The sequence below is a fragment of the Lissotriton vulgaris genome, chromosome 2_1, assembly GCF_964263255.1.
Source record: "Lissotriton vulgaris chromosome 2_1, aLisVul1.2, whole genome shotgun sequence".
Taxonomy (NCBI): domain Eukaryota; kingdom Metazoa; phylum Chordata; class Amphibia; order Caudata; family Salamandridae; genus Lissotriton; species Lissotriton vulgaris.
The window spans coordinates 2,069,193,813-2,069,209,896 of record NC_141687.1 but is presented as its reverse complement, the minus strand read 5'-3'; the positions used below and the strand labels follow the sequence as shown (position 1 = coordinate 2,069,209,896).

General features: G+C 41.5%; 1 protein-coding gene across 1 annotated transcript in view; it reads left to right on the top strand.

The window, feature by feature from the left end:
* LYSMD2 (LysM domain containing 2) overlaps nucleotides 1-12,213 on the top strand; it is a 238,433-nt gene extending 226,220 nt beyond the window's left edge. Inside the window, exon 3 of the mRNA XM_086958297.1 lies at nucleotides 8,929-12,213. Within this exon, the coding sequence (XP_086814423.1) occupies nucleotides 8,929-8,974 (46 nt within the window). The 3' untranslated portion in view covers nucleotides 8,975-12,213. The remainder of the gene's footprint in view (nucleotides 1-8,928) is intronic.
* Nucleotides 12,214-16,084: the final 3,871 nt, after the last annotated feature.

Genomic DNA, 16,084 nt, shown 5'->3' with positions numbered 1-16,084 from the left:
CCCTCCTTACTGGTCTATATAAACAACAGGATTCTATCAATGTGCATTAGTGAATAATTTTAGTATTTGTGATGATTATCTATCTAATGAGCGTGAAACAAGGCTCTCTCTTGAGATGACAAGACGAGGGCACTATGTGCTTTTAAAATACCTCTCACACACTAAGAATCCCTTAGTGTCATGCCTCATCATGGGGGTCTTCCCGTCCCTCTATGGGGCGGGGCGTGCTGCGACCCACGAGCTACGTGGGAGCACTAATTGTTGTGACAGTAGACTATGTGTGGTGCAGTGTAGGGACCTATATATGTGAATGCAAAATTTTTAATTTTTAATTCCCTGGCTAGTAGAAAAAATTTAATTTATTAACTTCTCTGGCTGGGAACATTAAAAAGGGGGTGTTGTTGGTAGAGCTTTTTATGCTGGCTTCTTGGTCAACATGTTGCGTAAGCTGTCCCCTACGGCATACTCATCAGGACCCCTGATGGTCCCTACTGAAAAAATACTCAATTTTTAATTCTAAATAGTATGCCTAAAGTCCTACAACTAAGTAGCAAAAATTGGCTACCTAGTTTGGCTTCCGGGCTTGAGTGGGCCCAAGGTGAAGCGGAGAAAAAACTGACCTAATGTGGTCTTGGTAAGACACATCTAGCGTGCCTCATGAGCTGGCAAGCGAAGGGTGTTCCACGCGGTAAAGTTACCACTTCTTAGAGCAATGCCTTAGTCATACCCTTGTGCCGCTCCGAGGGAACTTTATAGTGATGCTCGGATTTTACATGCACAAAACCATAGATGTTCAGCAGTATACTTAATTGAAACAACTATAACTTACTCCCCCACAATCTACTGCTTATGACTATATATATATATATATTATACCTTTTGTTAGAGATTTAAATAGCTGAAACTAGACCCGAATATATCGGGTATGAGAAAGATTTACATAGCAGCAGTTTCGTAACATGAAGAGACATCAATTTTTGTTTGGCACGGGGAGATTAATTGAATTGCCCAGAATCAGCGTTGAGCGTCGTTGCTGCGACTCGAACCCGGTTCCCCAGCTTTGATGTCGACAGCTCCTCCCCAAATATTACCACATAAAACTCCCCATATTACATCACTCTGTATGGCCTGTGCCATCACTGATGACTTCTCAAATGACTTCTCAAATTACATCACTGATGACATTGTCCAGTGATTGTGAGTGTTTTCTAAAAAGTTTGTGAGTGTTAAACACATATACTGAGGTACTACAAAAGTTAAATTAGTATATTTTGTGTACTACTAACCAGTGATACTATTTATAGTGTATATTATGTGAGTGGCTGTATATCCATGTGTGAGGGACTGTTTGGGTGTGTGAGTGGCTCTATGGGTGAATAAGTGGGTGTGTGAGTTGCTGTATGTGTGAATACATGTGTGTGAGTAGCTGTATGGTGAGTGGGGCTGTGTGAGTAGCTGTATTGGAGAGAGTGGGTCTGTGAGTGGCTGTATAGGTGAGTGACTGGGTGTGTAAGTGGGTATATGGGTAGGTATATGGTTAACTGATTGGGTGTGGGAGTGGCTGTATTGGAGAGTGTTAGACATCACGTACTTGGCGTGATTTTTACAGACTTTTTGCATCTTCCTCCTGTATTTGTAACTATATTCTCGCCAATCTGGGACTCAAGCAGCTGGGGACCACCCCCTCCCACTACGCCGGACACACACTCGACCCCGTCTTCTCATCCAGCAAGGTCATCGCCTTCAGCCACGCCACCGGACTCCACTGGACGGACCACAGCTGCGTCCACTTCAGCTTCGCAAGGACCACGATCCACCACCACCAGCAACAGGCTGCACGCAGGAGCTGGAACAAGATCACAGCCGACCAGCTCGTGTCCTCCTGAGCATGAACCCTCCCACCAGCACAACGAACCCTAGCCAGGCGGCCACCAACCTCACGAAGTGGATCAGCGACTGCGCAGACGAGCTCGCCTCCCTGAGGACCCGCCCAGCAGACCCGGTAGCAAGAAAGCCCCATGGTTCACCGACGAACTCAAGAGCTCCAAGAAGAACTGCCGAGCCCTGGAGAGAACCTGGCGCAGAGACCCAAACCGGACAACATGACTGCCCTCAAGCTCGCCACCCTAAAACACCACCAACTCATCCACGCCACCAAGAAAACTGCATTCAAGGAACGACTGGACAACAACGCACACAACAGCAAAGAACTCTTCAACATCGTCAAAGAGCTCTCCAACCCCAATGCCGGAAACAACGACATCACCCCTTCGCAAGACCTCTGCAACTCCCTCGCCTCCTATTTCCACAACAAGATCGCGGACATACACAACAGCTTCAGCACTCAACCGACGAACGCCACGACCGAACCACCGCCCCCCACCACCACCCTCCGCGCCTGGACTCCGATCAGCACCGAAGACACCGTCCGCACGATGAACTCCATCCACTCCGGATCTCCGACCGACCCCTGCCCTCACCACGTCTTCAACAAGGCCAACGCTGTCATCGCACTCCACCTGCGGGACATCATCAACACCTCCTTCGACACCGCTACCTTCCCGGAGAGCTGGAAGCACGCCAAACTCAGCGCTTTACTCATGAAGCTATCGGCTGACCCCACCGACCTCAAAAACTACCGCCCCATCTCGCTGCTCCCGTTTCCTGTAAAAGTCATCGAGAAGACCGTCAACAAGCAGCTGGCCGCCTTCCTCGAGACGAACGGATCCCTCGACGCCTCGCAGTCTGGCTTCCGGGCCAACCACAGCACCGAGACCACCCTGATCGCAGTCACCGATGACATCCTCGACCTCTCCACGGCCTTCGACACTGTCTGCCACAGTACCCTAGTACAACGCCTCGGCAACGTCGGAGTCCAGGAGAAGGCACTGGAGTGGATCATCTCCTTCCTCGCCGGAAGGACACAGAGAGTCCGCCTCTCTCCGTTCAGATCTGAAGCCACCGAAGTCATCTGCGGCGTCCCTCAAGGCTCCTCGCTCAGTCCAACCCTCTTCAACATCTACATGAGCCCCCTCACAGACATCGCACGCCAGCACAACCTCAACATCATCTCCTACGCCGACGACACCCAGCTGATCCTCTCCCTTACCAACGACCCTGCCACCACCAGAGCCAACCTTCACGAAGGGATGAAAGAGGTAGCCGAATGGATGAAGAACAGCCGCCTGAAACTGAACTCAGATAAGACGGAAGTCCTCATCCTGGGATCCTCACCTGCCGCTTGGGACGACTCCTGGTGGCCCCCCGCCCTAGGCAGCGCACCCAAACCAACAGACCACGCACGCAACCTGGGCTTCATCCTGGACTCCTCCCTCTCCATGACCAGACAAGTCAACGCCGTCTCCTCGTCGTGCTTCAACATCCTGCGCATGCTACGTAAGATCTTCCGGTGGATCCCCACCGAGACCAGGTAGACGGTCACCCAGGCCCTCGTCACCAGCCGTCTGGACTACGGCAACACCCTCTACGCCGGAACCACCGCCAAACTCCAGAAGAGACTCCAGCGGATCCAGAACTCCTCAGCACGACTCATCCTGGACATCCCCCGTCGCAGCCACATCTCCGGACACCTGAGAGACCTGCACTGCCTCCCGGTCAACAAGAGAATCACCTTCCGTCTCCTCACCCACGCACACAAAGCACTACACAGCCAAGGCCCAGGATACCTCAACAGCCGCCTCAACTTCTACGCTCCCAAACGCCAGCTTCGATCGACCATCCACGCCCTCGCCACCGTCCCCCGCATCCGAAGAGCCACCACAGGGGGATGGTCCTTCTCCTACCTCGCCGCCAAGACATGGAACTCCCTCCACACCCACCTCCGCCTGACCCAGGACCACCTCGCCTTCAGGAAGCAACTCAAGACCTGGTTGTTTGAGCAGTAGCAGATCCTCCTCCCCCAGCGCCTTGAGACCCTCTGAGTAAGTAGTGCGCTATATAAATGCGATGATTGATTGATTGATTATTCTTGACTTCTTTTATGCTGATTTGTGTACACTGGGCACTTTACCACTGCTGATCAGTGCTTAAGTACAAGTGCTTCCTGTGTAAATTGTGATTATGATTAGTTGTCCATAATTGGCGTATTTGATTTACTGGTAAGTCCCTAGTAAAGAGCACAGTGTGTGCCCAAGGCCTATAAATCAGCTGCTACTAGTGGGCCTGCAGCATTGATTGTGCCACCATATGAGTAGCCCTATAAACTTGTCTCAGACCTGCAACTGCAGTATCTGCAAGTGCGGTTTTAAAGTGCACCCACTTGCCAGACCCAACCCTTCCCTTTTACAACTTGTAAGGCACCCCTAAGGTAAGCCCGGGGTAGCCGCAGAGTCCAGTGTATGTAAAAGGTAGGACATGGTCTGGTGTGTTTTACATGTCCTGGTAGTGAAATTCTGCCAATTTCTTTATTTCTTTTTTCACTATTGCAAGGGCTATCTCTCGCAAAGGTTATCATTGGCGCTGCCTAGCAACAACTTACAAGTATATCTTTCAATATCAAAGAGATAGATATTTTGAGTTGGGCTCTCTGAGCTTAGAATTTGAAAACACATATTTTAGAGAAGGTGGTTTTTATATTGTATGTTTGAAAATGCCACTTCTAGTAAGTGAATGTTTGAATCCTTCAGCATTCCGTCCATCAATTGTTTCTTTTACCTATGTCGCCCTAAGTTGGAAGGGTATGCCCAGACGTGGGTCCCCTGCTCACTACACCACTGGATTCAAGCTAGCCTGCCCTGAAACCGGTCCCAGGATGCTTGTTTCTAGTCCAGTGAGGACCTGGCTCGGCAGTTCGGGCTGGACTGTTTTTATAAGGATTAGGGTCAAGACTTATTTGCATATGGCTAGGTCCAAACTGGGGTGGTGTGGTGAGCAAAAGAATGATTGATTAAAACCAAATCTTTGTGACTTGGGGTGAATGTTTGAATTGTCCAGCATTCCACCCATCAATTGTTTCTTTTGCACACTTTTAGATTTAGAAAGTGGGCATTGTATTGCTGTGAAATTCACGTCTGGTTTAGACTGACATTTTGGCTGTTGGTGCATTCACTCTAGAAAATTCACACAGAAGGAGCTGTGATGTGCCCTGCCTACCCTGATTGCACTTAACCAAGCTGATGGGCCTTCATGAGCTAGAGTGGTGGGAGGTGTTGTCACTGACAACTGATCGGACTGTGCCTGACCCCTCACAATGCTGTCTCCCCCCATCCCCCCCGCCACCTCCATCCCCCCCGTAGTGTGTCTCGAGCCAGGACAGGGCAATGTAGGTTCTGTGCACTACAAAGACTATTGTTTGAAGTATGCCTACTTCAAAGCGCCCAAAGGGGGTATAAATATTGGACCTGTGACCCCAGACTTTTAGAACAATTCTGGATCAAGAGGAGACCCTGCCAAGAGGAAGAGCTGTCAGGAGGATACTGCCCCTTTGCTGTGTTGCTTTGCTAGGTTTTCCTGCAGTGGTTGCTTCTGTCTTAGATAGAATAAGGACTGAGATTTGCTTTTTGTATCCTGCTTGAGAAGATTCTCCAAGGTCTTGTGTCTGCTTGCCTCCTGTTTGAAGTCTCAGGGCTATCAAAAACTTCACCTGCAACCCCTGAACTCCTCAAAATTCCAAATAGGAGAACGATATGCAACACGTTCCCGGATTTTGAGGGACTCTGTGCATACAGTTATTATATTTCTTGAGCCGCTATGCAATACATGTGGTTCCTTTAATAGCCATCGTTTTGGGATTACGCTAAGGTGACCAGATGAATCAGCCATAGATACTCGCCATACTTTGAGCTTCCTATTGTTATCGCCATATTGAATTGCTACGCCCTCCCAACCTGGAGTGGTTTGGTCACAATTATAGATACTGGCCAAATTGAGTTTTATTGCATTGTCGCCACATGGATCTGATGCTTTTTCTAATTCCGGAGAGACTTGGGTCTTCCTATACTGGAGTGGCTCGAGTTCGGGTTCAGCTGTTCCCAGACCACTGATTCTGACTGACCGGTCCAACAGATCACTATTGGATCTATTTTTATTTCTGTGCTGTGGATTGGATTTTCCTTTCTATCCTCAACCAGGATCATTGTGAGCACTACATACTTTTTGAGATCGGCGATCTGTGTTCTTTATGACAACGAGCTCATGCAAATTTGGCAGATACACTTTGTGATTGGTTGATTTCCATATGATACTATTTTCGCCCTGAGGAAGCTCCCTACGTGGGAGCGAAGCGCGGTGGCTGGATTATATAAAAAGAGTGTTTTTTAAGAGAAGTATTTTCAAATAAAGAAGTGACTTTTCTATCTACATTGGCCTGTTGGACTTTGTGAGTTGCGCACCCCCACTAGTTTCAATTATGTACAAATGCTTTACACGTTACCTCTGAGATAAGCCTGACTGATCGTGCCAAGCTACAAAGGGAGTGAGCACGGGTTACCTTAGCTGTGTAATCCCCTTACCCGGACCAGAAGGGAGGACCCCTACTTGGACAGGGTGCAAACCACTGCCAACTAGAAATCCCCATTTCTTACAGAGAGTGTCTGTGTGAGTGGCTGTACGGGTCAATGAGTAGACATGTGAGTCCTTGAATGGATGTGTGAATGGGTAAGTAAGTTGTGTGAGTGTGTGAGTGGCTCTGTTGAGATGCTGTATGGGTGAATGTCTAGGTGTGTGAGTAGCTCTATTGGTGAGTGATTGGGTGTGTGAGTCGCTCTGTGGGTGGGTTAAGTGGGTGTGGGAGTGGTTGTGTGGGTGTGTGGGTATGGGAGTCAGTGTGAATGGTTCTGTGGCGATGTTATTTGAGATGTCATCAGTGATGTCACTGAATATGTCTTGAGTGATGTAATATGTGTGGTCATAAGCAGTTTATTACAGGGGTAAGTTTTGGTTAGCTCAGGTAACTATAACTGCTGAAATTCTCTGTTTTTGTGGCTGTAAAATAGGAGTCTAACTAGAACATCCTTCTAACCTTTGGTTTTTGGGGTGAATATGTATGTGTATATATATATATATATATATATATATATATATATATATATATATATATATATATATATATATATATATATATATATATATATATATATATATACATATATATATATATATATATATATATATCTTTATACTTATTTGTGAAAAACTTACATTTGCGTTGCAAAGGCATGCATGGTAACCATTTTCATTGTAAAGACTGCTTTAGTAAGTCATGCGCAGTAATGGCATGTGTGGTTCTGCCTTGGGGCCGGACGTTTTGGAGCACTTTATATGAGCACGGCGGCCACCGTCCACAAAGCTTTGTATCATGGCTTTAAATAAAAGAAATAAATGCTGTAGCGCATCCAGCATTGTCTGCGTCATATCACTTTAAGTCATGTTGCACAGCAGCTCAACTGCTGTATAACATGTAAAAACAACATTGACAAAGCCAATAGAATTCGCACAGGCGAAACCTGTTGGCTTTGCCAATGCTTGATATTGGTATCTGTTTGTCCAGTGCTGTGGAGATCCAGTTGTAAAAGTTGTGAATGTCTTTTGGTTGCATGTTTATTATTATTTCTTTCCAAGGTGGAAGTTGAGTTTGACAATGTCTATTTTTCTCCTTGTCTTGTACAGCTTTTGTTGTTGATTTTTGCTGTCTTTGAAGAATCAATTTGTTAGAAGTCGAAGGCTTCAAGGCTGGTTGTGATAGCTGTGGTTGTGGTTAGATTCTTGTCAAACCATATTTTATCTCCAAGAATGTGTTAGTTTGAGTGGTCCAGTTTGTTACTGTATCTAGTACATCTTTAAAGTTGGCATTTCCCTCTTTGGTGATCTGTAAATTAAGGTGGTCTTTATATTAAGAGAAAAGACTAACTTATAGTTGGAGTGACATCTTATCAAGGATTCACAGCCGGCATGCTGTGGCTTTCAATTTGTATTATTTGTAGTGATTTTTTTAAGAATGACTGTCAAGACTCATCCAATTTTACCAATGCGGTTTTTGTTGATGCGAAAATCAGGTGGGATAGCTTCTTGGCATGGGGGTGCAGAGTCTTTCATGAACCACGTTTCTCTAGTGAAGGTGAGATCTGGTATTGTTTCTTAGAGAAGGTCAGAAATTTTAAAGACTTTTTTGTTCCTGGATCTTGCACTGTAGAATAATCATTTTAGTTTTTGTGTTTTTCTACTTCATGTCAAGGTACTTTTGAGGGCATGATTTAGTATTGGTGGATAAGCAAGGGGCACTGTGGATTTTAATGTGACTGGGTTGGGGATATTCTGGTTGCAGCTTGTGGTGGAAGGGATGATGTTTCGGTAGAGAAATCACAATTTTGACAAATGTTTTAAGCTTTTCGTGGTGGGTAGTGGTGTTGCAACTTCTATGTTGCTGGGTGGTTTGAGTGTAGTTTGGGGAGTTCTAGTGCGAAGTTTCTATTAGAGAACGTAGTGATCATAAGTTTGCATATTAGTTAATGTATTGATCTCGAAAAGGTTAGCAGCTGAGTGGAAACGCTGGGACACTCTGGGGCTCAAACTTGTGTCCCATGTAGTCAGAAAACACATTCCTCAGTGAGTGAATTGGTCCTCGGAGCCAGAGCTGGCTTCTGAGGAATAAGAATTTTGTATCACTTTGCTGACACACAGAAATCATTCTGGCATATTCCGACATTTGTTAAACACAACCTAAATGTGACTAATTCGTTATTGCCCCTATTTTTGGGGTACGTGAATGAGTCATTCTAGTTGCATGCTTGCTTATATTCTATCTTGAACATGTGGAAGCGTTTACCGGTGCTCACTAAATAAATATAGATAGTTCTTGTATTATGTAGAATTTATATTACTTTGTCCTATAATTTTTCTGTATGACGTGACGAACTGATTACCTGTTGTCTCTGCTTGCTCTTAATACACTGTTTTTATTTTTATTTTTAGAAGTGATGATGGAACCTCCTATGCAACCTCTTCCTATCAAATGTAAAAGGCTTGAAAAAAAAATGAACAATGAAAATACAGCTCAAGAGAAATAAGAGTTAAAAGACGCAGACTTGGCTCAGGATTGAACGGCCTTTCTTCTGGATAATCTGCTTTATGGATGAACATCATTTCAAAGTCTTTAGAGGATGTTTTCACTGACTATATTTGCACTGAAATTGTGTGACCTTTTTGCCTTCCACAACTGTATTGCCATTACGAAACTCCAAAGTGCGACTGCTTTCAACGACCTTCAGTATGCATTGTTGCATGCAAAGATATTTAGTGTGTTATTCTTTTAGGCAGACTTCCTTCATCTTTATGACAGATGTGTAATGGAAATGTCCTAAATGCAGGTGACTGGTTTCAAAACTTGAACTTGATCTGTTATTAACTTCGTATAGAAGCGCCGCTGTGGATTTTGTCTGCGGTATGCTTTTTATCAAACTTTAGCTTACAATATGTACTTTAATTACATATTGTTGTGTCCGCACTCTTGAAGTTGCTTCCTGTAATTCTAGCTCAGGATGGCTTATTGTGGCCTATTATCACGAATGTTTATTTTCCAGAATGTGGGATCTCAAGTCGTAATCAGTTACTAGACTTCTCTTCTCTACTATTTCAGCTTGGATTTTCAATTCATATACTAGTAGTTTGAAAGATACATTGTTTCTCATTTAAAAGATCCTGGGTTCACGCGTGGTAAATTTGATTGCTTGTGGTGGGTTGATGCTTAGCCATTTCCTTTAATGTAATTTTGCTCCTTTCTATTTTCCGCCATCCTCTAGAATGGAAACATTTCCCCATAATCTCTTTGTATCGTGGTAAACACATTTTGATTAAGTTTATCCTTTAACAATGTTAGATAAGTTATTATCGTGTAGTCTGGAGATCGCATAAACATTGGTCCTTTTTAATTTTTCTTATTATTCAATGTTTTACCGAAATGACTAAGAGAAACAGGCTATCTTGTTCTCTAGCACCTATCACATCGAATTGGTATGAGAACACTTTAGCACAGGGAGCAATTTTAGAAAGAAACAAGCTTCAGCCCTCCACAGTCTACTCTGCAGTAAAAAAAAGTGTGGCTTTTAATCATGTATCCAGGAGAGAGGATATCTTTCTCATACCTATTCAGAACAAACTTTTGGTCATCTGTTAAACGTGGCTCACTCTAGGATCAACAGAACGGGAAAGACATTTACTTTTATCTTGAAACTGTTCTTACGTGTCGTCATAGTTTAGATGCTCCGAAAGTAATCTGCATCAGAATTAGTGAACATTGAAATTCCTACAATTTTGCCATTGGTCAAGATGGCACAACTTTAGGAGAAGAAACAATTGAGTGGAAAGGCAACCTCTTTGGGAAGGTGCAACCCATAGGCAAGTGGGTTTTCTCCATTTCATACTTTTGGTGGTTGTTGGCAAGGCTATATTATCCAGTTGTTTAATATTATTTATCTACCCCAATGAAAATGGGGCAAGGGCAAGTCGTATTCTTTTTACTCCCACCACTCCAACATACCTTTATTAACTGTGGATGTATAGAGAGCAGACACTTTTGGTAATCATTTTGACAAACCTTTTTTTCGAGAACAGCCTCCACTGCCCTTATTTCATGATTTTATTCTAGCCAATGCAATCTTCTTTATTGGCGGTGTCTATCTGCCCATTCCAATTTAGTAATTAGATGATTTGGATAAGGAGAGCTTGTGAATTTATGGCTCTAAAAAACATTTGTGTTAATACGTGAAAAAATGGCTTAAGAAAGACATTTAGACTCATAAATCAATGGAAAATTTGATTTTTTTATCTCCTTAAAGAGATGGACATCTGTATCTTACAGTTAATAGTAACGTTGTGGCTTCCTGGATTTGTGCACTATATGAACTTAATTCATAATTCTTGGCAAAAGGGTACTGGATATAAAGTGTTGTACACTGTTACCATTTTTTTTTTGAAGATAAGTGTGTGTTAAACAAGTGGACATGGGATCTTGAAATAGTCTAGAGGGATGAGATCAAGGTCATAAGGCAATAATTAGCAAACTGCTTTCCTCAATTGAAGGCAGCAACTGAGTACCAGCTCATCGGTAGGTTGACATGGTCTTGCTGTATCTCACTTAAAAATAAACTGTTCAGTGAAGACTGTTAATTTTTACTTAGCTATATAAACCATTTCATGTTTTGCACTGACATGTCTGCTTGGAAACAGATGCCGAAACTCATTTTCAATTTGATCAAGATGTATTGAGTACATAGTAGCCTAAAGAGCTCTTAATACTTTTCACTGTTTTCTATTCAGTTGGCAGCTCCACTGTATTGCAGCTTGCATAATTTGGTCACTCTCAATTCTGTTCGATCACTAGAGCAAGATTTACAAATCACTTGGGCACTTGCAGTTATTCCTGTATTTACAATTTGCATTGTATATCGTCGCTAATAAGGTATGCACAATGTAGCAGCGTGTGCTCTTTTCTTACTTAAGAGTGGCACTCAATTTACTGCGGATGTGGCTTTCTGCATTAATTGCTCATTGTCACATTTCTGACCTGATTCCTCTGTATGTGCATCCCATATGCCTAGTAAGAATACTGATGGGTAATTTGCACATCCATATGTGTAGGAATGGCCTGACCCCATTTTAAACCCTTGCAGACTAGGACTCATAATCTCAATCTCAAGAGCGTTTGAGCTGCTTGCAAGCGGTCCTCTGTCACATGTGTGTATCTGGAATGGAGCAAACTATTTAGCAAAAAGGTGTGTAGAATACAGGATGAAATGCAAGACTAAAAGTAGGATGAAGTGTCATTTACCCATTCCACCTTTTGTACTTGACAAACATGGCACAAATTAAAGTTTTTCATATTTTGATGATGCACCACTGTTTAGAACTTTGGTCCGTTTGATGTATTTGAATTTAAGCTTTTAAAATGTTTTTAGTTTCTAAATTCATGATGCTGTTAATAGGGATACAAATGTATTCCTTTCCAGGAAAGATAGACGAGTACTGCTATTACGAATGAATAATTTATTCTTCTGCTGTTATATTTTAAAATTCGTATCCATTTTATGAAAATAAATATGTATTGCAAGCTTTTATTTTGTTGTATGCAAGATATATATATACACACATATATATACACACATACACATGTATTATATGTGTGTTTGTTGCATATGAATTGTTACGTTGATGTTACATTGTAACTTTAATTTATGAAAAAAAATAAAGTGTGCGAAGTTCTATGCTTCATTTCATCCGTTCACCAATATGGAATATTCGCAGTAATTAGGTTGAAGATCAAATTAAGCTTGTAATGGTAACGTGGACTTGCAAGAAAAATACATTAATTGCGTGGTGAAAATAGACCAGATATAATTCAGAGTGCTAATTGCATATTTTGCTAGTATATGTACTTTACTACTTCTTTAATTAGCAGTCCCCATCTGACTGCAAACCTACTTCGAGTGGTAGCTCAACTTCTCAACTAAAAAGTGACAAGGGTTCCTTCCCATGGTAGATAAACCATTCAATTAACTGTGGCTAGCTGTAAAATGTGCTTAGCATGTGCAAAATAACAAATGTTTACAACCATGTTATGTTTGTTTTCTCATCTACCGGCCAGGGTAATCAACAAATTCAGTGAATTTCAATTTCATTTTCGATAAGGCAGTACTTATATGTTTTTTACCAACAAAGCTCTGCACTTCATTTTTTTCAACCGTCCAGGTTTCCTCTTTCACAGTGGGAGAAAACACTCCCCGCCACTCAGTCGTATTCAGTTTGGTCAGCCGAGCTGCTGAGTGCTTAGATAATATACATCTTTAATAATCTTTCATACCTCAAAATTACATGACCTTTCTAATAGCGGTTGAAGTTATATTAGCACATACCTGAGGTATTAGTAAAGAGACCTTCTAGTAAACAGCCCAACTCAGAGACGCATTAGAACAATTACATACAAAAAGGGTTGGGGCAATAGATTACCGCACCTACCACAAAAGTGGGAAAATTTGAATACTTAGTACGGTGCACAGAACCAGAAGTTCAACCCCTTTCATCTTCTAATGAAAAGAGCCTCCAAATAGCACATTAATCCTTGATGGTTCAGCACCCCCATAAATACCAAAGAATATAGCTCAATTTAAATGAGAGCTCAGCACAATTCTCCTATTGTTCCATACACACAGAGGTCTTCAGGGCTACAAAATACACACAGAATACAAAATTATATTTACAATATATACAATCATTTAATTATATTGACAAAGAAAGATTTTTTTTATTATATATTAAAAAACTAAAGTTGATTTTATTGTAGCTGAACTTCTGTTAGTGTATGCAAATTCTTCCAATTGTGTGATCAGAGAAAGCATTTTATCCACAGAATATTGACACATTCAACACATGTACCATGCATGCTGCAGGGTAATCCCCAATATTTTCTCAACATATACATTATCTCGAATTAAATCAAAGATATTGTATTTGTGGGTACATTTTGGGCTTCAATTAAAGTGCTAAGGATTAGGCTGAACTATATTCTACATACATTTGTGAAATATACACCCTACATGTTGTCTTCTTGGACATCTATGGAGAAGGAGCTATAACTATAAACCGTAGAAGTGATGGGAGCATACCTCTTATCTTGACTACTTCTTATTTGAACTATACCTTTGCATGTGTCACCTAAATTATGCCCATTTTCTTTTTTTTGTCCTCTACGTTTCATTTAGGAACTCAGTTAGTTGAGTCCTACAAGGAGTTTAAAATGTTTTAAGAATCGGGTGTGACTGGGAAATTCTTTCTGATTATTTCATAATTCAAAATTTCCAGGTATGTAAATAGATAAATCCCGGTGAGTATTCATACCTCTAGTTTTGCGGTAAGTCTCACTAGTCCTTATATGAAGCCATGTCATCAAGATGAGCCAATTTACGTTCAAATATCTGATATTAAGCGATCTTCAGGACATAGATAATGTCCTACTAACAAAAAAAATGTATGTTAGAATCGTCTCATCAAGATGGAGAGAGGAAGGTTTGGGTATCCCTATGTGGGATTTGCCAACTGATCTGCTTGAAATATATTTTAAATTAATATCCAGAAGTCGAAAAAGGCCCAGTATGATACTTTGTCAATGACTCATTAAAGTAAAAAGCAAGATAAGAATGATGAGATGTATCTCCAGTAGAGAATGGACTAGAATTCAAACATACATGGGAAGATAGCTATTTTATGTAATACAATGTCACAGTCACTCAAATTTTGCATTGCTATTAACCGTTTCTAAACGGCTCATGGGATGTATTCAATAAGTCCAACAAGCAGATGCTTATATATTTAAGTAATTGTATGGACAGAATTAAAGAAATGTTGTATACTATGAATAACTTTATATATTCGCGGATTTAAATCAAGTTAAACTGCAATTCGATGTCTCGCTGAGGTCTACCAGTATTGGTACATCACTAATTTTGTACCACATCATGTCTTCAAGATGAAGGTCTAGTTTTCACTGTTCTCAAAAATTAAATAGACAACTTGACTCTACACATCACAAATTTGTGTGCCCTAAGGCGCATAAAGATGGCATATCGTGAGCGCCATCTTTGAACTGATGTTCGAGTGCTTAATCTTTACGTTTGGATATTTTGTGGAATATGTCCAATAAATCCCACAAGCAGATAGCGATGTACTAAAATGATAATTTAACAAGAACTAAAGACCGGCAATCCACTGTGAAGAACTAAGTGTATTCACAAAGTTAAACCTCATTGTCGTATCATTTAAATGTCTAACAGCATTAGTACATTGTGAGAGGTATAGCCATTGTTCTACTTATGGAGTTTGTGTGCTCCATGCGGCTAATAGTATCCGCGGTGTACTCAAAAGTAAAACCAGATTAGCGTAGTCTGAAGATTTAAATAGCCTGTTCAATTCTACACACCTGAGACTGGTATGCATCGAGGTGCATATGGATGATATATCATGGATGCCATCTTTAAAGAGATACGTAGACAATTTATCTTTATGTATAACGCAAAACAAAAGCAGATACCCGTATAATGGAATAGTGGTAACATCTGCACAGAAAGCATTCCAATTCTATTAAAGTATTATAAAAAGGTCACAAGATTACTGCATGACTAAGTAGCACACACAGTTAATTGACAAATGTCATATAATGAGCTCCATCTTTAAATGTATACAAGTTCTCAGGGTTTATATATGAACACATGGAGGCACATTACGTAAGAGCAGAAGCCAACTGCGTCATTCCAAAAGCCTGCTACTTGGCCTCACCCTCTGCGTTTTATTAGTATCCAGATTCTGTGTGTGAAAACCAAAATGTATAATTCCGATGGGTAACTCATTACCGGGCCCAATTAATTTGTGGTTTAGTCTTGATCAAGGCACAAGAGAGGGTGTGGCCTAATGGCTAGGGTGGCCAACCTGGACGCTTGGGAACCCGGTTTGAGTCCGGCGAGAGGCTCAAACATCATGTGATTCTGAGAAAATCACTTAATCCCCCTGTGCCTAAAAATGAATGTGTCTGACTGTAATGCAACTAGTGCTCATGTAAAGCGCTCTGATACCTTCGGATCGAGTTCATGCTATATAAACCTGCAAAAAATAAAATATATATGCATACTTTTTGAGTGCTTAGCTACATTCCTGTAAATCTACCATGTTCATATTAGAATGATCAGCCCAGGATTTTAAGAAGGAGGGATTGTTTTCTAGGGTTCTTTAACCTACCGTTTGAGGACAGTGTACCAAATAAAAAAACATACTTAAATTGCACTCTGGAAAAGAGCCCAAGCAGATCACTGCTTATTCTTTCCCTTCACAACATACTCATTTTCCAAACTCCTTGTGTTCTTTTCCTTAAGTGTTAATATGAATCAATTCATTCGAGCACATACCTTGATTTACTACAGCTTTGTGGTCAGTTCAATGGGCTTTAGTGAGAAATAGTTGCAATAGCACTTCTGTTATTATGAATAAAAATAACCTTAAACTTAAGTTCACACATTGACATCAATCTTCTTGGAGTAACTTGACAATCACAGTTCCTAGTGCATAAAAATTGTAGGGTTTACACCAT